A 27,025-nucleotide genomic window follows, 5' to 3' on the forward strand; every position below is an offset into this window, starting at 1 on the left:
CAGATCATTTTGCAGTTTTATTTGATATCGAGATACTGGATTCTTCCTCTCCACTCCCCAGCTCAATCCCCCCCAAACATGAGGCATGGAGTGGGATAGATCAGGCCCTTCTTAAACAGCATCTAATTAGCACCCAACCGAAGCGTCTCCTGACCCAGAACTGGCCTCCACCAATTACACGGAATGGCTTCAAAATGCTTTTACTAGTCTAGTACCGTTTAAAACGGTCTCCAAAAACAGGAGGGCTCCATCAGCGACTTCGTTCTCTGAGGCACTGAGGCTGGAGAAACAACGCTGTAGGAAACAAGAAAGGCGTTGAAGCCTAGAGTATGACAACCAGGAGAAATCTCTCTACAAGCTGGCACTGGCAAATTACAATTGTCTTGTACTTATAGAAAAAGACAATTATTACACTAGGAAAATAAACTGCACAATAGTCCGTTAAACAGCTGTTTCAGGTAGTTTCTAAGTTGGCAGGGCCAGCGGATAACTCCGCTAAGTTAGCATCCCAAGTACTCTGCGACTCGCTAGCCAGTGACTTTCAGAATAAGGTAGGGCAAGTTTATTCGAACTTCATTGCCGCCACGGTGGGCTGGAATCAGCTGGTCGGAGATAACAAGAGTAGGGACAGCTTCAACTTTATGGAATTCAGGGCAGTTTCAGTAGATCAGATCACTGATCTGGTTAACACCAGCAAATCAGGCTCCCCATTTGACCCTTGTCCCCCGTCAGTCCTGAAGCTGTTTCCAGACCTAATAGGCACCAACCTGGCCCATATTTGTAACGCTATGTTCAATTCAGGCACCTATCCTTCCATATGGAAAAAGGCCTCTATTCTGCCACGGCTAAAAAAACTAACCTTGATCCAGGAGAGATCAAAAACTGTCGACCCATTGCGCGTCTCCCTCTACCAGCTAACCTCTTTGAAAAGATCATGAACACTCAGCTGGCACTATTTATTGAGGAGAATAAGCTGCTGGATCATGCACAGTTTGGCTTCAGGAAAGGACATAGCACAGAAACAGTGCTCATTAAAGCGTCGGATGAAATTAGGTTTGTGATGGACAAAGGGTGTGCCGCAGCACTGGTGCTATTAGATCTATCAGCAGCTTTCGACACGGTTGATCATGCTACGCTGATCAATCGTGTCTCAGCCTTAGGCATTGGGCACAAGGCCAAAGTCCTTCTGTCCTCATTTCTATCCAATCGCAACCAGTCAGTTAGTTTGGGCGACTTTACCTAACTAGTTTTCTCACTCCCATGTGGAGTTCCGCAAGGATCGTCGCTAAGTCGGACATTGTTTAACATCTACGTTACGTACTTAGTACGAGTAATCACATTATTTGGAATGGGTCTCACGTCCTACGTTGATGACACTCATTTGGTGCTTGCTGTGCATAAAAATGGAGATGCAGTTTCGGCCAGCTTTCATGATGGCATGCTGGCCATTAGTGCCTGGATGTCAAATCACTGTCTCATATTTAACTCAACCAAGACATAAGTACTGGTCTATGGAAACTTTCCCCAGCCTGTTAATTAATGCCCAGGAAAGGGTTCTGGGCAGGCTGTAATTGGTACAGAACGCAGCAGCCAGGATGCTGTCTGGTACACCCAAATTCAAGTCCATCTCTAATGTGGTGCGACAGCTCCATTGGCCGCCCATAAGAAGTAGAACGGAATTTAAAGCTCTTTGTATTACCTACAAGGTATTTTACAATACAGGTCCGGAATACTTGAAGAAAGCCTTTCTGGCTTACACGCGCATCAGATCTCTTCGCTCAGCAGCTTCTAAACTTCTGGTCGTCCCTAAAACCAAAAAAGCCAATTGGGGCGACAGAAGCTTCATAGTCACCACGTCCAAATTATGGAGTTCTCTTCCCATGCAGATTAAGGCTAGTCCTACTCTGCTATAATTTAGAAAACGAATAAAAACTTGGCTTTTCAAGCAATAGGCTTTTACTCACCAGGCATTGCCTACCGTTCCAGCATATAGCGTCGAGATACCTACGGGTATTTGTGCGCTTTACAAGTTGTTAAATAAATAAGGGTATTTATGGTTGCCACAGGACAAGGGTTCTGACGTAATCGGAGACAGAAGAGGTTCAGGGAGAAAAGTACTGTTCTGATGTTGAAGAATCGATGTCGACAAACAAAGAATTTAACAAGTTGGCCCTGACAAAAATCCTCTGGGCACCAATAAAGAGGAATGAATGACTATTGCATTTGTAAAGCGCATCTGTCGCTCCCAGAAACGCATCCTGGCACTGACCAGACAAAGGCAGAGTCCACCACAACAGGAATAAGAGAAGAACATAAATATCACCAAATAAGTGTGTGACAATTGATCAGAGGCCGTGAAGATCCAGGTTCACAGAAGTTTCTTAAAAAGAGGTTCAGAGTCAATAAATCTCAGATTTCTATGGAGTTGATTCCAGGCCTTGGTCCCCAGGACAGCAATAGATTTGCTACCCTTGGTCTTACACCTAAAGGTAGGATGGGTGAGAAAATTGGGAGATGAGGATCTCAAGGTCCCAGAGGTAGTGTAATGGATGAATCTGGAAACTAGATATTTTGGCCCAAATACTCTAGAAGCTCTAAAAGTGAAGAAGATAATTTTGAACAAAATCCTCCTATGTACTGGCGACCAATGAAGGGCTTTAAGAGCAGCTTCTGAAAAATCTGTTTTGTGGCACCTGCATATAGACTATTGCAATAGTCCAGTCTGGATGAGATTAATGCAAAGGCCACTAGGTCAGATGTACAACCCTTCTTCAAGAGGGTGTTTAAGCAATCACAAGTGGGAAGGGGTCCCCAGGGGACCCCTTCCCCTTTGCGAATGCATGGGAAAATATTCTTTAGGGGCAGGCAGTGGTCCCAGGGACCACTACCTGCCATTAAAAAATTAAACAAAAACGTTTAATATTTGCTTTTTTTTAAATGCATCCCGTTTTACTTTAAGGAAAACGGTCTGCATAAAAAAAAAACGCTTTTATTTAAAAGCGGTCGCAGACATGGAGGTCTGCTGAGCCCAGCAGGCCACCATACCTGGGAGGGCAAGCCATTGCTAATGGGGTCGCAAATTGCGAGTGCCTCATTAATATAAATGAGGCATGCAATTTGCGACCCCATTAGGAATCGCTAAGTGTCTCAGACACTGTTATACATGGCATTTAGCGACTCGCAAATTGTGACACGCAATCGAGCGCAATTTGTGAGTCGCTAAATGATGTAGTCGTACATCTGGCCCACTGTCTTTCTTGCTGCATGGGGGAATGTAGTCAAATAATTGTTTTCAATGATTTTATTAAGTTAAAACACATTCCTGCCACTGCAAGAGCTTTTTTTGGACAGACATGCGATTCCTCAAAAGGAAAATCTTTCAAAGATTATAGGGCTAAAAACCTCACTAGATGCATTGGGTTGAAGTAAAAAGATACTAGTGCCCTCAAACCTTTAAAAGTGGACTAAAATTCAAAAGCTGATCGAGATCAGGAAGTGCTATAGAGAAGGACATTCCACCTCTCCTTAGAAAGAAAAGTTTACTGATGGGTGACATTGAATCCAAGGAAACAGCTATCAATGTCAAAAAGTGAAAACAATGCCTCAATTCGAAGGGACTGAGTGCATATATAAGAACAATGTTTGACAGATGCAGAGCTCAAACAAAAATAAACTTCCAAGACAGGGCATAAAAACTTAGAGAGCAGTTTGATGAGGAAGTGGAAGCTGTATCCTGCTAGCATCTCCTGCGCCACAGGAAGAACAATAGGAGGAAGCACAGAATCATTATTACGAAGACACACAACTGCTCTTTCAAAAGGACCTTTAGCAGAAAATTGAAGCAGACTTACCCTCTAAAGCATCCCCACATGATGACTTAGGATTGTCCCATGCCCTATCAGGAGATTATCTCACACCTTGCAAGGTGTGGCTAAAACATGAATAATCCTGTTTTCTTCTGGTAATATTACTTCTACAGAGGAAAAACCAGTACTGGTCACTCTGATATAGAGTGATTTAGCAGGGTAGGGAGATATTTACGGGGCAACGATGGGGGTTGACAAAAATATAAACCATCTCCATTGAGACCCAGCATACATCACGCATAATTTACTACCTGACTCTTCTTCTCACCACTGCTTTAAAAGGGAGAACACTACAGCATCCATAATCCCCCCCTTGACCCTTCCAACCCCATCAAGGACAGCAAGCATCTGGATGCTGCGGGTGGAAGATGGAAAGAGCAGCAGCTCAGTGGAGGAACAGTTGATTCAACACCTGCCAGAGAATTAAAAAATATACCACAATTTTGGTACAGGAAGAGAAAGCCAAAGCTAGTAGGGTAGTATACAACCAAAATAAAATTATACAAAAGAACACATTCAACACCTGTCAGAGAAATTAAAAATATACCACAATTTTGGTACAGGAAGAGAACGCCAAAGCTAGTAGGGTAGTATACAACCAAAATAAAATTATACAAAAGAACACCAAGGTTCTTCAAGAAGAAGTGGAAGAAATGTTGATTAAATGAGCTTTAGAAAAGCTACCAAAAAGGAACAAAAAAGGGAATTTATTAGGTTTATTTCCTCATAACCAAACAAGATCTCACCTTAAGACCAATATGGGATCAAAGAATCTTAAACAGATTGTCAGAATTGGAATGATCAAATTGGCAACTTAAGAGAGGCAATGCTGATGTTCAAAGAAGACTCGATGGCAACAGTAGACCTCAATTATGCTAACTTCAACATCCTACTAAAAAGGACAATAGCAATTATCTCCGGTTTGTGATGGGAACATCCATTATTGTTCAGACTACTTTTTTGGGATAGTCAGTATGAACTAACTAATTTGGTGGCAGCACACTTAGGATAGCAAATGATATATGTGTACCTTTACTTGGACGTCTGGCTGATAAAAGGAAACTCATTCCAACAAAGCTAGAATGCCACAAACCAGTCCATCTGCATCTGATTTTCACTTGATTTCTCTGTTCATATGAAAAAATCCTAGAACCCCAATCCTTTTCCGAACGAGATATTTCTTGGCCGAAGGTAGATATACCCAGAGCAACAGCTTTTCCCATTCAGAAGAAATTTTGGGCATTACAGGAACAGATTCACCGCTACTGTGGTTCACAGTCTCTTTATTGAAATGAGTCGTGCTCAAAGCATCTCATAGCAATTGCGTCATATGCATAGTGAGTAAGTGAACTACGGATACTAACCATTCAAAAACTATACCTTTAAGTTCACAAGATCAAGGTGGTAATGCAAACAAGCCAAACTTCTCCCTAAGATAGTTTAGTCTTTTTTTGTAATCCAATTTATTTTTCTACCCAAGCTCTTTCAGCAACCAAAGACACACGCAAGAGGAGCACTCCTCACACTAGCTCAGCAGTTCTTGACTTTTGACTTCCGTGGGTTCTCAATGAACCACAATTGGAATCTGAAGGACCCCCACCTAAACACCTGAAACTCAAAAGAATGCCCAAAGATACAAAAATAAGTATAAAGCAAAAAAACTACCAAAATTATGAAAGTTTTGTTAATGCACAAACAAAAATCGAGATTTTAATGGGAAGGTTGGAGATTTTCCAAATGTGATTTTATTTTTCATATACAAATTGGTATGCTAGGCTCTCTTATATTGCTCTATCTTCTGTGCTACTGATGGAGTTTTGCTTTTGTCTGAGCATACTAGTGCTTCAGTGGAGCCAGCAGTTGTCCACATTACTGTTTGCTGTGCTTAGGCTGCTCTAACGAATCAAATTGAGGATACACACCTCATTTTTAGCCTCCAGTTTCTAATACAGGCTTCCAACCACAAATTCCCTACCTTATAAAACTCCAGGAATCATACTGGACCCGGAAAATCACCGGTATTAATGTCGAGCATCATCGTCTCAGAGTCAGAGAGGAGAATAGGTTCCTCTGGAAGTGGCGCCAAAGACGACTTAGATTGTACTGGGACCAGGAATGGTGAAGGCACTGGTGAAGGGGGTCAGTCTGGATCTGGGGATGGATCCAGAGGTCCCAGCTGGTGTTGAGGGCAGACCCACCCATGGTAATCCAGCAGGAGCACCTCTCGGCTCAGTTGGGCCAGAGAGGGAGCCATTGGAATAAAGATGGAGGGCATGTCATCTTAGAATTCCTTGAGTTGGGCAGGAGTCACTCCAGCCCTGGGAAACTCTGGGAACCGTGACGTGGACCTAGTTGTGGGCTCTGTGGGTTTGTTGGGAGACTTGTACCTAGCACACTGGGAGCAAAGCTCTAATAAGAATCAACAAAAAAATAGAAAAAAGTGATAAAAAAGACAAATTGCTCTGCCATAGAGTCCACCCTTAGTGCTGTCTGTGCCTCCTGAACCTGCTTCAGCTTCAACTCTAACTTCATGTTTCAGCTGTATTTCTCCAGCCTCATGTGAGGTACAGTGCTTTCTTCAGGACCTGGATTCCTTCTGCCCATAGTTTAGCCCAATTTGTTATGTTATGTTATGTTATTTTTATTTGTACCGCGCACAGCTGCCCCAGCAAAGGGGCGTCCTGGCGCTTTGAGAAGGTGAACACAACACAGCACTAAAAGCGGACAAAAGGAGACGAGACACAACAGATAAGCTAAACAAATAAAAAGGTCTTGATAGCCCGTCTAAACTGAAGGAGCTCATCGATGGCCCGGATTTGTGGAGGAAGAGAATTCCACCAACTCGCTGCCAGGACTCGAAAGGAGCGGCCACCAATTCTGCTCAACTTAAAACGCGGGACCACTGCTAAGTTCTGGCCTAGCGATCTAAGAGTGCAAGAGGGGACATAGGGGATCAGCAATTTCTCCAAGATTTGTGGGGGAGTACCCTTTAGGATTTTAAATGCAAAGCAGAGAACCTTAAATCTAATCCTCTGCTGCACAGGGAGCCAGTGGAGAGAGCGCAAAGTATTGGACACCGAGCATCGCCTAGGCAGACCTGTCACCAGTCGGGCCACAGCGTTTTGAACCCGCTGGAGCCGCAGAAATTCTGACTGGTTTATCCCTGCCAGTAGGGAGCTGGCATAGTCCAGCCTGGACAGCACTGATGCTTGGACCACCAGCTGTCTTGTGGGTGCATCAAAGAATTTGAGGATGGGTCGAAGTCCTCTGATGATGCCATAGCAAGAAGCCGCCACCCTCTTGGTATGACAGATGAAACTCAGAGAAGGATCAAGCCACACCCCCAAGTTTTTTATCTCTGCCGCTGGGAGGGGAGTCACACCCAACTCCGAAGGCCACCATTTGTCATCCCACAAAGCCACCTGTTTACCAACCACCATCATCTCCGTCTTCTTGGTGTTTAACTGGAGACAGTTGGAATTCATCCAGTTAGCCACTTCCCGCAGACCATCACAGAACCTGGGAGCCTCCAGGTCTGAGTCCCCACTCAGTGTGACCGCCAGCTGCGTGTCATCTGCGTAAGAGACCATGGTCAGGCCCCACCGCTTGACGACCGCAGCCAACGGTCTCACATACAGATTGAAAAGGGTGGGACTCAGTGAAGACCCCTGTGGGACTCCCTGGTCTAGCGGGTAGGATGACGACTTACCGGGCGGGATCGCCACCTGGAATGACCTATCCGTAAGGAAGGAGCGAAACCAGTGCAAGGCGGAGCCAGAAACGCCCACCTCCTCAAGACGCCGAATCAGAATCCCGTGCGAGACCGTGTCGAAGGCGGCACTAAGATCTAATAACAGTAGTGCCGCCGTCCGACCGGAATCCAGCACGGAACGCAGATGCTCGACCATCGAGAGAAGGGCCGTCTCCGTGCTGTGACCCGCACGGAACCCGTTCTGGGTAGGGTCGAGAATGTTAAGCCTACCAAGATGGTCTGTAAGAGTGGCATTCACATGGGCCTCCGCTATTTTCGTGGCCCAAGGGAGAAGGGAGATAGGGCGGTAGCTTTCAGGTTTAAGGGGGTTAAGGGTCGCCTTCTTCAGAATTGGCGTGACTACTGCCTGCTTCCATCTAACGGGAACCACTCCAGAAGAGAGAGACAGGTTGATCAAGGATAGCACCGGGGTACGGCAAACCGGTGCCAGGGTCTTGAGTTGGGCCGGTTTCAGCGGGTCTGCCGGAGATCCAGACTTGATTTTGGCGCTGAGAAAGTCAAACACCTCCAGAGATAAGGGGGGTAAGATGGAAAGACATTCCCCCTCACCTAAGGTGCGACCAACCTGCTCTATCATCAGGGAATCCGTTGGGAAAGTGCGATAGATGGCTTGCACTTTTTCATGGAAGAAAGAGGCCAAACCCTCACAATGTGAGTCCAAGCATATTTCCACTGCAGTTGCTCTCTTCGCCATCAAGTCCTTTAATACTTTAAAAATAAGTTTGATGGATTGGCAGAGTTCTGAAACTGTTGAGCATAAAAGGAAGCGCGAGTTTGACACACTGCCCTGTGATAAATCTTGACCATGGCCAGATAACATATTTTCAGATCTGGGTCGTACGACTTCCTCCATAATCTTTCGGCCTGTCTACAGGCCCTCTTAAGAGATGCCAAGGAAGTGTCATACCAAGGGCTCGGCTCCTTCCGGTGACACTTGGACCAACACATAGGAATCAGAGAATCGAGGGGACCAGATATCCACTCACAGAAAGAATCGTATCCACAATCGACCTCGGTGAGCGGACCTAAAGGAACCTTCTCGAGCTGATGGTAAAAATCCTCCAGTCTTAATTTGTTCCAGTGTCGTTTAAGAACAAGTCTATCCTGAGATAGAAAAGGAGAGTCAGACAAAGAGCATGCCGTTTTCACCAGCATGTGGTCTGTCCAGACCAACTGGGAGGAACCAAGAACTCTGAGTCCTTCTAGATTTGGGAAGAACGGGTCAAGAATATGACCACCTTTATGTGTGGGGAAAGTATTCATCTGCGAGAGCTGTAAAGCCTCAAGATCCGCCAGAAAGCTCCTAATAGAGGGTAAAGAAGGGCAGTCCAAATGGAGATTAAGATCTCCCACAACATTAAAATTTGCGCATCCTAGTGCCTCTCTGCTAATATACTCAGGAAGAGCTGCCCTAAAAACAGAGTCACAGCCCGGAGGCCGGTAAATTAATAGCCCAGAGAAGGTAAACTGGTGACTAAACGCTATTTTAAATAGGGCACCCTCACACCCCAAAAGTTCAGCGGCTTTCCACTCGCAGGGATAACACAGTTTGGTGGCCATCGCAATACCTCCACCTCTAGTCGTCCGATTTAAAGTGAAAATAGCATACTCTGGGGGAAAGGCTAGGTTAATTATCGAGGAGTCAGAGTCCTGGAGCCACGTTTCCGTCAGAAAAAGCACATCCAGCGAACCATTAATAAGAAGGTCGTAAACCTCCTGATGGTGCTTTACCACAGATCTGAAGTTTAAGCTCCAGATACTCAGGTCCCGTTGTCCTATCCTCTTTATAACAGGCCCCAAGGAGCGTATAAGAGAGGGGGGTTCCAATGACCAAGCACCACACCTACAATGATATGGGCCACACAGCGGGACTACAGGCGAAAACTCGCAGCGTGTACATCGGTCCCGAAGGGCCAGTAGATCGGCCCTACTATAAGTTCTCAAAAGTATAGTCATGATGGCCAGGTCCAGAGTTCTGCCGCGAGCCACGCTTCCTTAGCGCGGACGGGCGCAGACAGGCAGGACTCTGGCACGACTCAGGCACGACTCAGGCACAGCGAAGGGACGCCCACTGCACGTAACCGCTGCGCGTTGGAGGGAGCTTTAAATAGGCGTCCCTCCACTCAGCCGGAGCGCTAGACCGCTCGTCAGCAACACCCACCCAGAGTGACCACCACTCCAAGATGGCGCCCAAAGTGACCACCACTCCAAGATGGCGCCCAAAGCCAATCCCACCCCAGAGACCGGACCCGCCAAAACAGCGGTGAAGGAACCGATTAGAGTGCAGGTGAGGGGGTTACAATAAATCCTATTAAAATCAGGGCAAAATACAACTAAGAAAAACACAAATAGTTATAAGGGTAGCTTTAAAAATGATAGCGCGGTATTGAGGCGCATAGCGCGATGCAAAGCGCGAGTGCCTTCTCAGGGCAGTCCACAGGGCAGGTCGCCTTAAATAGGCGTCCCTCCACTCAGCCGGAGCGCTAGACCGCTCGTCAGCAACACCCACCCAGAGTGACCACCACTCCAAGATGGCGCCCAAAGTGACCACCACTCCAAGATGGCGCCCAAAGTGACCACCACTCCAAGATGGCGCCCAAAGCCAATCCCACCCCAGAGACCGGACCCGCCAAAACAGCGGTGAAGGAACCGATTAGAGTGCAGGTGAGGGGGTTACAATAAATCCTATTAAAATCAGGGCAAAATACAACTAAGAAAAACACAAATAGTTATAAGGGTAGCTTTAAAAATGATAGCGCGGTATTGAGGCGCATAGCGCGATGCAAAGCGCGAGTACCTTCTCAGGGGCCCTATATATGGAACCTATGGTGTTGTGAGGGATCCTTTCACATTCATTCACATGCACACACATTTATACACAAGATCTTTATACTGAACATTCGGAATCCAGTCGTCTCTGTTTGGGAACCTGTGGAAACACAAGTTATAAGAAATGAAACACACACCTGTATAACTGATTATTGTGATTGGTTGGTCATAAATACTTTGTGCATATGTTTTTGTGCAAATATATGTGCTGCATAGACACACCCATCATTGCAAACATGTGTTACATGAATAAATGCATAGACCTCACTGTGCACAGTGCTGCTTGAGTGTGGCTTGTTTATATATCATGCTCATTAATTCATCTTACCCCTAATAGGTACTATAATGGGCCCCATGGAAGGAAGTACAAAAGGAGCCCTGTAATCACACATTGCAATGTTAAGAAATATGAGGCTTGTTGTAGTAGTCTCACTAAAGTAGAATGAGTTGTTTAAAGTAATGAAGTTTTAGAGAACCAACAGGTAAAAATAAACTTGAGTCAGTCAGTCAGTCAAAGTTACTTTATTCGGTTCATAGCAAAAACCATAAAAGTACAACGAACATAAAACAATACAGCCATAATAAAAACATTTGACATAAAATTACAGACGTATTAAAACAAATAGGTTTTTAGTCAAAATTCATAAATGATACACTATAACCATGTGATCTTTTTCCTCAATCTCATTGATATTACTAAAAAAGTGGCTATGTTAAATATCTCCCATGAAGAACCCAACATCTGCAGATACATGAGTGCTGGTTTTACCTGTCTGAAACCTTTATTTTTTAATAGAGGAATAATATATTTTTTACGGATTAGAGACAGGTGGCCACAGAAGAAGATAAAGTGCGTAGTGTCTTTTATGGAAAATCTGTCGCACGAACAGATCCCCAAATCCTTCTCCTTAGTCCAACCAGGAGAGTCAGTAAGTAAAAGGTGGAATTTGTTCATTCTGAACCTAATTAATAAAAAACGATGGTTCATCTTGTTAACAATACCCAAGTAAGGCTCTAAACTGTTAGAAATAGTAATCAACTGATGTGCCTTTACAGTGGGTTTGTGTAATTCCCTTTCTTCCCTTATTAACATAGCCCTCTGTTTATAGGTGACTTTAGCCCATTTTAAATCCCCCTTTACTATAATGCTTGGATTTTCAAATAACTCAGGTCGACCCAGGTACCTGGCTAGATATTTAATATGGTTCTCAAGAAGGCATGCCATCCATGTTCCTACTTGTGTTGTGCTTCTGGATGATATCTGACTGATATGCAGATCTTTTCTATTAGTGCGAATCCTGTGTGCATGACGTGCCCTGCCCTGATCCCACACGTCACCAGTGCATGGTGTCAGACATACAGCATTATGATGTAACCCACTCATACCATGATGGTAACCTAAGCAGTAGGACACTATTGTAAGCTCCTAAAGTTGAATGAATGTAATACCTTTGTATACTGACATAGGCTCAAGTGGTTGAAGTAGTGAACACTCCTGGCCAGAGTCCATGCTCTCTGCCCCTGCAGTTACGCTGTTGTGCCACTGCCGCCTACTCCTCGCCGGTAGGTGTTCGAGGCACGCTGTTGGCTGTCGCGTTTTGTGCCCATTGACCGCCTTCTGTCTGTCTCTCATTTGTTGTGCCTGGTGTTGGTCTATTTTCTTTTGATTCTGTCTATTTTCTGTGACTCTGTTTTGTTCGTTTTGTTTTTGTCCCCTTTTTCTCGTTGTTGTGCCTGTGCCCTTTGTTTCTTTTCCTCCGTGCCTGTTTTCACTGCCCTTTTTCTGCCGCTGCTGCCCCGTGGCCCCTCCCTCCCTGCCGTTCTTGCTCCCGCCTCATAGCTCCGCTTCCCTTTCCCCTCCCCTATTCAATAGTGGCAAGCCCGTCTGTGCCCTTCTGCGGCTGAAGGTGACCAGCACCAGTAACCCTGGTTCTCCGACCTCCCACAGCTACGACTCAGCTGCCATCCTCGCACTCAACCCCAGAAGGAACAACAACTACCAGCTGTCTATGCCAAGTACCACCCACGGCCAGTTCTCCTGCCGACACTGCTGACAATCCTTCACCGCCTTCCCCACCCCTTCGACCGCCGAACCCACACCAGACATCAGCCCCACTGAAGCCCTGAAGTGCATCCCCCTCAACATGCGCTCGCTGCACAGACATGCTGTAGAAATCTGGGACCTCCTTGACACACTTCCGCCAGACGTTGCCTTCTTCACGGAAACCTGGACCAACGCCTCCTCCGCCCCGCCATCCCCACCACCCTCCCTGACGGATACAAGATCTAGCGGAAGGACAGCCCCAACTGCCCAGGAGGAAGACTCGCCATCGCACAGAAGAGCTCCCTCCAACTCTCCACCTCCAGCACAAGTGACTCCCCCTCCATCACCGAACACCTTCACTTCAAGATCCTGACCAGCCCCAGAACAACGTTTTGTGGCACCCTCACCTACAGACCCCCCCGGGCCCCGTGCTTCATTCACCACTACCATCACCGACCTCATCGCACCTCAGCCCATCACCTTCTTGGACTACATACTAATAGGAGACCTGAACTTCCACCTCAATAACCTCAGCAACCCCGACTCCACCGCCCTACTAGACAACCTCACCAACATCGGAGTGAAGAAGCTTGTCAGCACCCCTACCCTTAAGACAGGACACACCCTTAACCTCATCTTCGCAAGAGGGGACAACGTCCACTTCAGCCACACCATGCAGCCCCTCTGGAAAGACCACCACTGCTTACATTTCTTGTTCAACACTTCCACCGCTCACAAACCCACTCCTCACCCTCTGCGAAGGAACTGGAGCAAGGTCACAGAGGAGCACCTCAATTCCACACTCATCCATGACCGTCCTCCACCTCGACCAACACAAACTTTGCAGCCACTGAACTACACAGGTGGATCACCAACTGCGCAGACAAACTCGCACCCCTCCGCAAACCCGACAGACAATGCCCGCTGAAGGCCACCTGGTTCACCACCAACCTTCAAGAATCCAGACGCACCTGCAGACGCCTCAAAAAACGATGGAGGAACAGCAAAACCACTGAAGACCAGACCACCTACAAGAACGCCATGACCGAATACCACCAACTCATAAGATCCACCAAATTGACCTTCCTCCGGAACAAAACCCTAACTAACTCCAGCAACTCGAAGGAACTCTTCAGCATCATACAGCAACTCACCAAACCCCCAGCGAGGCCATGGATGGCGCACCCTGCCAGGACCTCTGCAACATGCTCGGCTAATACTTCCAACTGAAAATCAAGACCCTTTACGACAACTTAAGCGAACAAACTCCAGAAACTGCCTTTCCCTCTAGCAATGTCAGCCAACCCACCATCACTGCCTGGACTCCGGTCACCAACGAAGACACCTCCACAACCATGAAGAGCACTCACTCAGGAGCCCCCACGGACCCATGCCCGCCGCACATCTTCCACATAGCCACTGCCGCCATGGCACCTGAGTTACAACGCACCATCAATGCCACCTTCTAAACTGGCACTTTCCCCGAAGACAGGAAACATGCAGAAGTCAAGCCCCACCCCAAAAAACCCTCTGCGGACCCAACGGACCTGTAAAACGTCCGCCCCATCTCTCTCCTTCCCTTTGCAGCAAAAGTCACCGAGAAGATCGTCAACGCCCAGCTGACAAACTTAATCGAAAAGAACACCATCCTCAACTCTTCCCAATCTGGATTCTGCAGCAACCACAGCACTGAAACTGCCCTCCTCTCTGCCACAGACTTCCTCCGCACACTCCTTGACCAAGCCCACACTGTGGCTCTCATCCTACTAGACCTCTCTGAAGCTTTCAACACCGTCTCTCACCGCTCTCTCGCAGCCAGACTCCACGACGCCAGCATACAGGGAACTGCCTTCCACTGGCTCCGCTTATTTCTCGCCAGCAGAACCCGAAGGATCAGACTCATGCCTTTTCTCTCTGAACCCACAGAGATCAACTGCGGAGTACACCAAAAATCATCGTTCATTCCTACGCTTTTTAACATCTACATGGCCCCGCCCGCCGAAGTCAGACAGCATGAACTCAGCATAGTATCCTATGCCAACGACACCCAGCTCATCTGCTCCCTCACGAATACACCAGACTCAGCTTCAAGGAAGGAATGAATGACATCGCAGCCTGGATGAGCAGCAGCTGTCTGAAGCTCAACTCGGAGAAGACAGAAGTCCTCGTCCCCAGCCCCTCAGCCTGGGACAACATCTGGTGGCCCACCGCATTCGGCAACCCCCCCACCCCCATGGATCACACCCAGAAACTCAGCATCATACTCGACTCCTCCCTCACTATGACCCACCAGATCAACGCCGTCACCTCCACCTGCTTCAACACCCTCCGCATCCTCCGCAAGACCTTCAAGTGGATCCCCCCGAATCCAGAAAGACCATCACCCATGCACTCATTACTAGCAGAATGGACTAAGGAAATGCCCTCTATGCTTGAATCATCAAATCCCTGCTAGGCAAAGTCCAGACCATCCAGAACACAGCAGCCAGACTTGTTCTTGGCGTCCAATGACATGACGCATCACCCAACACCTGCGAGACCTACACTGGCTCCCCATCGTGAAGAGAGTAACCTTCAAGCTACTCTCCCACGCCTACAAGTCTCTCCACAACACCGGACCCAAATACCTCAACGAAAGAGCCTCCTTCCACATACCCAAAAGAAACCTCCGCCGACCTCACCCTAGGCGGAACCCTGAGTATCCACAGAACCAGAGCGGGTGGAAGAGCCTTCTTCTACATCGCAGCAAAGGCCTGGAACGAGCTCCCAGTCAACATCAGATGCTCCCATTCTCTGCACACCGTCAGGAAGAGCCTCAAGACCTGGCTATTCAGCTGACCCGGAGCTGCCCCCACACCCAGCACCTTGAAACCCTCACAGGTGAGTAGTGCGCTTCACAATTCCCTGATTGATTGAACACTATGAGCCATAAGAACACAGCGTCTTTTACGTTGCTTAATTCCACATAGCATAGTAGGAGTATTATAACTGGAAGTTGGAAAAATAATCTCTTGATTGGAATAGTGAATATTGTATGTATGTAGTAATAGTTCCTGTGTTCTTGTATCTCAAACTCCATGGTTTGGTATTAATAAATTGTAAATACATGTACCAAAATCTTGGTGATAACATGGCCTTAGGAAGCATGTCAAGTAGTCCAGGTTTCTGAAAAGCCTCAAACCCATTCTTGGCCTCTTTGACTCTAGCATTCGACAAACTATCATCCAGGCAGTAATTCTGTCCGGGCTAGACTATTGTAACGTCTTGTGCCTAGGCACCAACAAAGACTCCAGCTTGTCCAAAATCGGGCAATCAGGCTGCTCTTTTCTCTTCCAAAGTTTTGCCCTGTTCCTGGTCTTCTATACAAACTGCATTGCCTCCCAGTGGAAAAGCGCATCCACTTCAAATCCCTGTTTGTTGCTCATAAGATTCTGTACTTCCAAAGGTTCCCCGTTTTATCTAATCTTTTACTGTTGTACCAATCCTCTGACCTCAATCATTCAGCCAATCTTAATCTTGCCACTGTCCCAAGTTCCAGGAGAGCCAGAGCTGGAGGCCACTCCTTTCCTGCCAAGGCCCCATTGCTCTTCTCCTTCTAATGACAGTCCTGGTCTGTTAGGCTGCTAGTTACAGCATTTCTATCTTTGAGGTCTAGAGCTGGAAAGCCTGTTTTGGGGCAGCTATGCACTTTATAAATCCCCTAACATAACATGTATAAGAGGGATGTCTAACAATGTGGATATAGTCATGTTTGTGTGGCGGGCCTGCGTGTTGTTAAAGTCAGCTAACGTATGGGAATCATTGCTAGTGTCAAGAGCTCCAGATCACATATTACTATCCTGTCCTGATGTTGAACACGGTCTTGCTTATGAGGCACCCACTTGTATCCATGGCATTTCATCATTCAGACCCTAAATGTTTGCTTAAATGTAGTACATACACCTTTGCTCCTTAATAAGTAATAACTTTTGGGTAGGGGTATAGTTATTGTTGGAGATCATCATCGCTGGAGTGACCCACCTAAGATCATTGTCACTATGTTGACGTTCGAGGAAATGTGCTCTCATCCTGGTATTATGTTGGTGTCTGAAACTACTTCTATGCTCTCCAATGTGAATGCGGATCTCTCTAGATATCATACCTGTGTAGCAAAGACTGCAGGGGCATATGATTACATAGATCATATTGTCCATGTTACATTTGGTATGTGATCTGATTTGAAATGTCTTGTCTAATCCTAGATCAATAGTTTCGGTAACAGAAATGAAAGGGGAGATGCTACATCTGCCACAGGGATAGCGTCCGATTACATTTGGAACTCCCCATAATGTTGTTGTAGCTTTAGTCTGGTTCTGTGCCGGCTCCGGTGGGCACTGGTAAATTCCTGAAGCTTTTCACTCATTTGATTGAAAACAGGAGAAACTGCCAATTCTTGCCACTGTATTGAGAATCTTCCAATGTTTTGTTTGTCACCTGATTGGAGGCAGCAGAGAAAGTCATGACATGTTATTTTCTGATTTTGTGGTGTAGGATGAATTTTAGAGATCCTGGCGATTGCTATTATGTTCTCTTTTTTGCGTTTCTTTACAATATTTCATGGTTATTTACATGTAGTCAGCTTTTTAGACAACTCTGATGCTTGTTTATCTTATCTAGAGATGGTAGAACAGATTCATCTAATTCTTAAGAATTGTCCGAAAATAAGTTTCTTCTTTAGTACTTGTGGATGGTGGCTGTCAAATTTAAGTAAACATCAGAGCAGCTCTCAAAAGGCCATTTGTCCATTTTGCTACAGCAATTTCAGTCTTTTTGGAAAAAGGAGCAATAAAGAGTGCCCCGGCCTCAGAGATCAGAACTGGGTGTTACTACCATTATTTCCTAGTGCCAAAAATGGCAGACGTTTTTGTCATATTTTAGAACTCAAACTCTCAATTTATTCCTGCGGAAAGACAAATCCAAGATGCTTTCGCTGGCCCAGGTTCTATGCACCCTGGATGCAGGAGACTGAATGGTAGTGTTAGACCTGCAGGGTGCCTATTTCCATGTCTTGGCTCTGCAGGCCCACAGGCGCTATCTGCAGTTCAAGGCGGGCCACAAGCATTTTCAGTTTGCCATGATCCTATTCAGCTTCTAAAGTGCCCCTTTGGTATTCATGATGGTGATGGCGGGGTCCTGCATCCTGTTAATCGACCATGCAAGATGGCACATGTGTGCTCTGAAGTTGGATCTGACGTCTGAATGGGCCCTGCACCAAGGGTGCCTTGTCAGTTTCCATCCCAGTTTCAGGGGAGACTGCAGAGGATCAGTGGTGGTTGCTTTGCCACATTTGAACCAGCAGCAAACCCTGTCCCTACCCCACCTAGCGGTGTTGTTGGTGACATACGAGCCACTGCTGGGCTGGGTAGCTCATCTGGGAGAGGTGGAGCTTAGACGATTCTGGTCTCCGGCAGAGCCCTATCTCCACATCAACGTGCTGGAGTTGCTGGCCATTCGCCTGGCGTTGAATGCCTGCCTGACGTCCATCAAGGTAGGCTGGTTCAGGTCCTCACGGTATTGCAAGAAGTGGGGTGGGGTGGGGTACCGAGCTTTGTGACAGAAGGCCCTTTACCTCTGGAACTGGCTAAATTATCAGGACATTTCCCTGATTGTGTACCACTTGGTGGGATCTATATATGCCAGGGCAGATGCAGTCAGTCAGCAACGCCTAGTGGAACACTAAATGGCAGTTACACCCACAGGTGGCTGAGGGCATCGTCCAGCAATGGGGAGAACCTTAGATTGATCAATTTGCCTTTGCAGAGAATGTCCAATGTCAGCATTTTTGCATACTGGAGTTCCCAAAAGACTCTGTACGAAACACAGTCTGTCTAGAGTGGAGCACAGGACTCCTGTTTGCCTTCCCGCTGCTACCTCTTATACCCTGAGTTCTGAACAAGATCAGGAAAACTAGCCCAAGTCATTCTAGTGACTCTGGATTAGACCAGGAGAGTGTGGTCCCTAGAACCTTTGGGCTTAAACATCCATCCTCCAATCAGTCAGCTGCTTGGGAGAATCTTCTGTTGCAGCACAGGGCAGCGTTTTGCACCCAGGCAATGTCCATGCGTGGAGATTGAACTCCACCAGTTGACAAGATTCTATCTCCCTCGAGATGTAGTGGGAGTGAACCCTGCAGCCATTTTGTCCTACAAAGTCTTAGTATGCTGGACGCTGCAACACATTTGTTGCCTGGTGTGGTGCCTGTAGTGTGACAAATTGCTGGCCAAACTGTCGGATGTATTGCTGTTCATTTTATCTTTGGCCCAGCAAGGACTTGCAGTGAGCCCAGTTAAAGGCTATCTGTCTTTCCTTTCGGCCTTTTTGTATTTACTTGATCTACCATCATTGTTCTGATCATCTGTTGTGATGCGATTTCTCAAAGATTTGGTCCACCTGTTTTCCCCCAATTCCTCTGTGTTGCCACAGTCGGACCTTAATTTGAGCCTTACTTTCTTAATTGTCTTCCTTTTTTTGCACAGCTGTCCTCTGTCTCCTGACCCTGAAGACGGTCTTTCTCACCATGATAATTCCAGCTTGCACCATGAGTGAGCTTCAAGCTTGATCAGTCAAGCAGCCTTACACCACCTTCTTGCCTGGACAAACTGGTGTCTAGAACTTTCTACTAAGAATTGTGACTTCCTTTCATGTTGGAGAGTTCATCATTCTGGACTCCAAAAGAGTACCCTGCTTTTACATCGATCATACCAAAGACCATTGGTGGATGATCAGCTCTTTCTGGGGTTATCGGGGGCAAAGTAGTCCAGAAAAGGACTTTGTCCCAGTGGATAGGCCTCTGTATTAAGATCTGCTACACGGTGGCCAAAAAGCAGCCTCCAGAAGGGTTGAGGGCCCCTTCAATCAGGGCTAAGGGTGCTACCACTGCATTGGCCCGTGGGGTGCCTATCCTGGATAACTCTCTTGCTGCAACGTGGGAATTAGTGGACATGTTAATGATACACTACTGCCTTGCCAGCCACGTCGGGCATTTTGGCTGTTCGGTCCTGCAGGTCTTTGTGATCTGAGTCATTTCACAGTCCCACCACCGTTGAAGGTATTACTTTGGTATCTATTCTAAAGGTGAGGAATCTGCGGTTATAAGTATCTATAAAGAAGAAAAAGTTATTTCCTTGGGTAACGCTTTCTGTTGTATGCTGTATCTAACTGCAGATTCCTCACCACCCTCCCGCAAACACATTATGTGAACTGGGCTCTTTATTATCAAAAAATGTCCGAAATTACAGATGTTCACACTTGCTCAAACTGTTGTTTTTTTTAGCTCCGCATCCAAGGGTTTAGACGGGGTCCAAAAAGAAACTGGCCTATCTGTGCTTGGGTGTTGTCTGAATGTGGCTCTAGCTGTCACTTTATGGGTAGAGTGGAGTCGACGTGGAGCTGCAAGACGCAACCTACTTGCCTGTGAAGGTTATGCAGCGAAATCTCCCAAATCCAGTCTGGCTCCTGGAGATATTCTAAAGGTGAGGAATCTGTGATGTCTCTCCACCAGAAAGAGCATTACTGAGGGAAGGTAACTTTTTCATCATTAAACATCTTGTGATCCATTTCCTTATGGCTTTTGAGTCCGATCTTACATTTTCCAAATTCTGGAGAATCTGACCATTATGTGCCGAATTTCTCTTACTAGTTATTGGATGCATTCTTTGCAAAACAAATTTACACCATTGCTCCAGTTCGGCATCTTTAACAACTATTAGAGTATAATCTCTGTTCATTTGATTGTATTACTTTATGGATGTCCAGTATACTCTTTTGGTTATCTTTTGTGGAATGAGAAATCTTCCAATTTGACGTAACCTTACAACTACGTCTTTCGTGTGCTTTCTTTTGGAATATGCACTCCTGCCCTTGTTGTATAACTCTGATAAATAAAATCACATCCTATCCCAGTGTTACACTTTCCCATTCAGTATAGCTCATTTTACCCAAGAGTGAAACACATTATTCACATTAATCTTATATATTTTTTATACTTTAATCACATTTGTGGGACAAGTGATGAAATACTGTCAGTTAATGCAGCCATTCGTAAATCCCAGAAGCCAGCCCGCTCAAAGTGGTCAAGAAATTGTTTTCTGATAGACACTTCTATAACAGATTTCTCACCTTTTTTTTATATTCCCCAGGCATCAGAGTAGATCCAGAAATTTTCAAGCAGTACCCCTGTGCACCAAGAGGTGTGATCATGTGACTCCACTGCAAAGTCGCTCCGCTCTGGAAGTGACACGCAGAGCTACATATAGGTGGCATTCAGATGCATAGACATAATTTCCTTTCTTTCTTCTCCCCCAGATGTGGATCTGGAGCTACCAATCAACTATTCTGAGGTCTTTACCTCAAACAATAGTTTCAGAAACCCAATGTGCAAGGAAACATGTCACCTCTCAAAACTACAGAGTTTAAACCTTGTGGGGACCATCACAAGAAATGTCTGTGCGAAATCCTCTTCAGGTTTGCCTGTGGTGCCTGGGTCAGAACATGACTTGAAGGCCTACAACGATTGTGCCTTGATGAATCCTAAGGCCATCTGGGACTGAGAGATAAAGCTGTGAGTCGCTAATCAACAAAATACTCCACACTGTGACAGGTCAAACAGAAGGTCCCACTCCTAACATCGCTCCCAAGGTTGATCATCATTGTGGTCAAAATCTTTGGATAAGTGGAAGAAAAAACAAGAGAAGTCCAAGCCTACATCCTGCTGGTTAAGTGTGGCAGGTGGCGTATGCAGGCTCTGCAGTGGAATCTGAAGTCCCAGCAGGCATAGTCTGGATATGATCAGAGAGCTTCCCCAGAGTTTTAAGGAGACTGTAAAAGATCTGCAGTGGTGGTAACTGGACCTCAATTGGGTCAGCAGAAGATCTGCCTCCCACCCCAACTGAGGGCTAATATTGGTGACTGATGCATCTCTTTTGGGTTGCAGTGGTCACTTGGGCGAGATACCGATCAAAGACATCTGGCCTCCAGCAGAGGCCTGGCTCCACTTTAACTTTCTGGAGCTGAGGGACTTCCACTTGATGTTGAATTCCTTCCTACCATTTATCAAGGGGAGGCTGGTGCAGTGCTCATGGACCACACCACCGCTATGTAGAATTGCAGAAAACTGGCCTGGATGGGGTAGTGGACCCTGAGCCAGAAGGACCTACTCCTCTGGAAGTAGCAGGAACACCAGGGGATGTTCTTGGTAGTACACCACTTGGCGGGATCTCTGAACTTCAAGTCTGAATATCACAGTTACCAACTCCTCTAAAAGGTTTAAGGCAATGAGGTGAGCTGGGCCTGCGCAGGCTGCCACAACAAAAGCCAGTTGCCCTATCTGGTCTATAAGTTAAAACATAATCATTATATTTGTCGGATGTTGATTTAATCCAAAGTACAACTATATAGTTCTCTTCTTTTATTGAGTGTTAATTTCTTTTGATTCAGTATACATTCGTAATATCATTCAAGGAAAACAAAAGTAAAGGACTTATTTAACCCATTGTTACAGAAAGAAGTACACTTCCAGTCGTAGGTGGAGCAGGGTCACTTCAGCGAATGGGGGAACCTTGGCTCGATCTTTTGCCACCTTTGACAACATGCCTGTTGAAGTTTACAAGGCACCTCTCACTCTTTGAGATGCATTTGGCCTAGAATGGAACTTGGGACTCCTGTAGACCATCTACCCGATACCTCTCCTGCCCAAGTTCTGAAGAAGATGCGGAACAAAAGGCTCAGATCATCCTGGTGTAACCAGTTTGGGCATGGACAGTGAGGTATTCAGAACTCCTCATGATGAGCAAGTGTCCTCTGATCAGGCTGCCGCTTTGGGAGGATCGTCTGTAGCAGCAGCAGAGCAGGGTCCTAAACCCAGGCCGGAACGATCTCCACCTCCATGCTTGGAGTTTGAGTGCCAGCAGTTGGCTGGTTTTACCTCCCTCCGGAGGTTGTTGATGTCATCTTGGCAGACAGGCAACGCTCGACGAAATTAGTATACACCTGCTGTTCGGAGAAATTTGTGGTTTGGTGTAGAGCCTGACAGATTAGTCCACTTCTTGCCAAGCTTTCTGAAGTGTTGCTTTTTGTGTTTTTACTAGCCCAGCAAGGACTTGCCACAATTAGATGGGGTACTTATCTGCTCTTTTGCTTTTTTTGGTAGCCAGACCGGCCATCCTGGTGTAAATCACCTGTTACATTGCTTTTTCTGAAAGGTGTGAAACATGCGTTTCCCGATGTCTGTTCATTAGGCCCAAGTGGGACTTTTTTGGGGGTCTAATGTTCCTAATGTTCAGCCTTTTGAACCACTGCACAGTTTTCTTCTATGCTTTATCATCCTAAATACAGTTTTTCTCTTCAACATTACATCGGTGCAGCAGGAGAGAGAGATACAGGCCCTCTCCATCAACCTGCTCTATACTCCGTTTTTCCAAGGCAAACTGGTTCTGAGAACCTGGGCCTCCTTTCTTCTGATAGTAGTAACTCCTTTTCAAGTCAAGCTAAAGTTCACCCTCTTAGAATTTTTCGTTCCACTTCACCCTTCTAAGGAGGAGGAAAATCTCCATGGCTAGAATCTAAATGTTTTTACAACAATCATACCAGAGAACATTGTGTAGATGGTCGGGTCTTGTTGGATTTGCTGAAGCAAAGAAGGGCAAGGCAGTGGAGAAGGTAACCATTTCATGCTGGATTGTTCTCTCTATCAAAATCTGCCATGCACTGGCCAAGAAGGGACCTTCACAAAGCTGGCAGGCTCGCATCACCAGAGCCAAGGCTGCTACAACTGCGTTGGCTTGTGGAGTGTCTGTTCTGGACATTTGCCAACCTACAACATACACATCACTCTATACATTCACAAAGCACTATTGTCTGGACACCCAAGTCCATCAAGATGGGCACTTCACCTGCTCGGCCTAGCATGATTTTTTGGTGTGAGACAATTTACTAATCCACCTCTTGGAAGTATTACTGTGGTATCTATTCATAAGATGAGAAAACTGCAGTTAGAAGTATCTAGCAGAAGAAAAAGTTAATGACCTTCTGAAATGCTCTTTATGGTAGATTATCTATCTAACCGCAGGTTCCTTGCCAGCCCTTCCATCCTTCTGGTTTTGTGAACTGGACTCCTTGCCTTTTTGAAGGGTCCCAATTCTGGATGTCTGCACACTGGTCAAAAGCAATTTGCTGTTCGGCTCTCCATCTGTGGCACTGACAGCCTAGAAAACAACTGATGTCATTGCTTGCGAGTGGCGCCTATATGTGGCTATGCACCTCATTTCCAGAGCAGAGCAATGTCAGTGTGGAGCCGCATAATGCCATTTACAAGTGCTCAGGTACACTGTTTGAAAACTTCCGTATCCAGTCTGACGTCTGGGGACTTTTTAAAACGTGAGGTATTTGTGGTTAGGAAGAGAGTTATCAAAACTAACTTGTTAAATTCCAGAATTAAAATTTTCAATAGTTGAAAACCTTAAAGTCAAAAAGCTATGATTATAAGCTGTGGTTGAAACCTAGTTATAATATTGTATTGGACTTCCTCCAAATGTTATATTCCCTTTAAAAACCATGTTTAGTGATAGCTTAGTAACATTTGCAGTGTGGAGTGATCCAGGAAATGATAGCTATGAACATTTGCAGTTGACCAAGCATTTACAAGACTACATTTAGTTCTGTAAGTAACAGTGATACAATTAACATCAGTAGGCCCACTTCTTACATTTGAATCAGCAAAAATGACATGGCAGAGAAGGACTATTTTTGCAAGGGGTTGCCAGTATCCTGATACCCCTTCTCCTAAGATATACAAGGTTTAGGACTTCCAACCAAGTTTTCTGAAGCCAGATTGGGAAGAACTGCACCAACACTGCAAGAGGCATCAATGGCATTTGGCTGTGGTAGAGTCCCCTGGGTATTTGGCAGCTGATGAGGCAAAAGAGTATGATAGGCTCTTGTTTTCCATCTGGACCCCAGTTTAACCCCTTGTTGTTAAGAGATGTGTATTTTGACATTCGGGCTACTCTTCCCTGCATTGGTGAAACAGTTTACACTGGATTGTGAGGTGTAAATGTGGAATATACCAGTTTTAAGGCTGGACCATCTCATAATCAATGGCAGTCATTGTAAGAACATGACCTGACACCAAGTGTAATATGGACAATTTTCTTCTGATGGTATCCTTCCTGTGGATTTGTTTTGATACTGTAGATTAAAACCTACCTACAAAGGACTCACTTGTGCTGGCTCACCATAAAGATGGAGAGCTTGTGGCAAACGTTTCAGATTCTGCCTAAAGATTGTGTTGGGTAAAGCAAAATGGGAGTTACTGCATCAAAGAGCAAGTATTTAACAATGTTTTTTTTTTCTCCTCCAGGTCTTACCAAGGTTGTAGAAGATTCTTCTGCATTGTTGAATTCCACAGTGGGATTTGAAAGAAGAGCACACAGAGGCAGGCTTGGCCATAGTCTTTCCCCACCACATCATACTCCTTTCGTGCCCTCAACCACCTTCAGCTCCACCAAATATAATGTGGATCAGGACCAGCAGCTGAGAGGAGGCGTCGCTATTAAAGAAACCGAAGTTTAGGGCCCAAAATGAGAATGAAACATTATTTTGGAGAAAGGAGAGGAGAGTCTCATAAAAACTGGAATTTTTGTTTTCTGAAAAACGCATGTTAGCTTAATAAATCTAAATATATACATATATATTAATATACCTATTTAAAAAAAAAAACATGGCACACTACAGCGATTCTATTTGCTTCATGAAAAGTGTTCCCTGCCTGCCTAAGCATGCTGTTTGCTGTTGGAGGCAAGAGATCACTTCTCCACTTCTTGTCTTCAGGTGAACAAAATTGACATGGAATGTATTTCCTAAGGACATGTTCCCACTTCTACTCATCACGGCAACCAAGGGGGCTGGAGAAAAGAGGCAGATGCTTCTGGAAGACCTGCTTCTCCTCCCATTCACCCTCATCAGAGAGATTGCAGTATAACCTGTACAAAATGCACTATGTTATTTTCCAGGCAAGGATAAATATGTACTTGTGTGCATTTTTTTATGAATTTGTTTCCCCAGCTTGTAAAAATAACAATAAAAAAGGTCATAACCACTAGCGCCCACAATAGCACTCAAAGTCCTTTATGTGAGCTGGAGGTGTGCACAGTGTAAGTCTGCAGAAGTGGCTGGAAACCAAAGTGGGAGCTTTACAAAGAATGTGGCAACTGGCATTACACATACCACAAGAAAAAAAACACTTTTTATATCCACACCAGTTTGATTCAACTCTCAATTCACAATCGAGACGAGTGATACTTCATTTTCATTGAATAGTCAATAAGCTTTGTGTAAAATAGCAATGTATTGTTTAAAAATAGCTAAAGAGTACTAATAGAATGTAGTTCAACAAATGACAAGTGCTGTAATCTACAATACTTAGATATGTAACAGTCTACATTCTCCCATCTGATCAAGCACAGATGGCCAATGCTCCCTGCGCATAATCACACTTTCACACTCCCCTGTCTTCACTTTCACTCACTCACATTCACACTCACACTCTTTCACACTCCAGCAGACTCACTTTCACACATTCACCCGCTCTCACTCACATACAAAACAAGCAAGATATATTTTTTTCCTTTTTATAAACCATTTAAAGTGGTTCTGAAAAGAATCGTTCTTTGTGTACATACTTGTTTAGTTATTTGTGTTTTACATGTAATGGAAAAACATAACAAAACAAAAATAGAGCCATGATAAAAGTGGAAAAACTGAATTAAACATTGGGAAGTCGACCCTGCAACCAAGATCCTCTCATTACATTTGTGGACCGAGAAATCTTTGCAGGAAGACCCCTGTCACATTCACAGCATCCTTAAAGCATCTTCAGCATCCTTCATCCCTTGCATCAGGACCAGTGGGACCTGAACGTACTCCTCACATTTCTTATGTGTTCATCATTTGAGCCTCTTCACAGCTGCCCCTTATGGTTGCTCACTTTCAGGAGGATTTTCTTAGTGCCAGTCAATTCAGCCAGAAGAGTTGGTGAACTCCAAACCTCAAGTGTGAAACCTCCATTCACCTCCTATTTCCCTGACACGTTGGTGATGAGAATCACAGCTGCTTTCCTACAAAAGGTGGTTACTCCATTCCACATAGGTCAGTCTATCACTCTCTCCATGTTTTATCCTCCTTCCCACTCTACTAAATAGGGGGAAAGACTTAATCGCCTCAACCCCAAGAGAGCTGTAAGCTTCTACATAGACAGAGCTCGAGAGTTCGGACTGGACCATCAACTCTTCATAGATTACATTGTAAACATAAAAGGCAAGCTATCCACAAACCAACTATCTCCAGATGAATTATTCTTTACATCAAGATCTGCTATGCCATGGTGCACAAGAAACCTCCAGAAGGTATTCATGCTTGTTCTACTAGAGCGAAGTCATCTATTTCCGCTCTTTCTAGAAGCGTACCAGTAATTTTTTTTCT

At 45.5% G+C, this 27,025-nt stretch overlaps 1 protein-coding gene across 1 annotated transcript in view; it reads left to right on the forward strand.

Annotated features, from left to right (window-relative positions):
• LOC146772835 (rho guanine nucleotide exchange factor 11-like) overlaps positions 1-25,188 on the forward strand; it is a 337,239-nt gene extending 312,051 nt beyond the window's left edge. Inside the window, 1 exon segment of the mRNA XM_085637036.1 lies at positions 24,906-25,188. Within this exon segment, the coding sequence (XP_085493162.1) occupies positions 24,906-25,117 (212 nt within the window). The 3' untranslated portion in view covers positions 25,118-25,188.
• The last annotated feature ends 1,837 nt before the right edge of the window (positions 25,189-27,025 follow it).

This window comes from Triturus cristatus, chromosome 12 (assembly GCF_964204655.1).
Source record: "Triturus cristatus chromosome 12, aTriCri1.1, whole genome shotgun sequence".
NCBI lineage: Eukaryota > Metazoa > Chordata > Amphibia > Caudata > Salamandridae > Triturus > Triturus cristatus.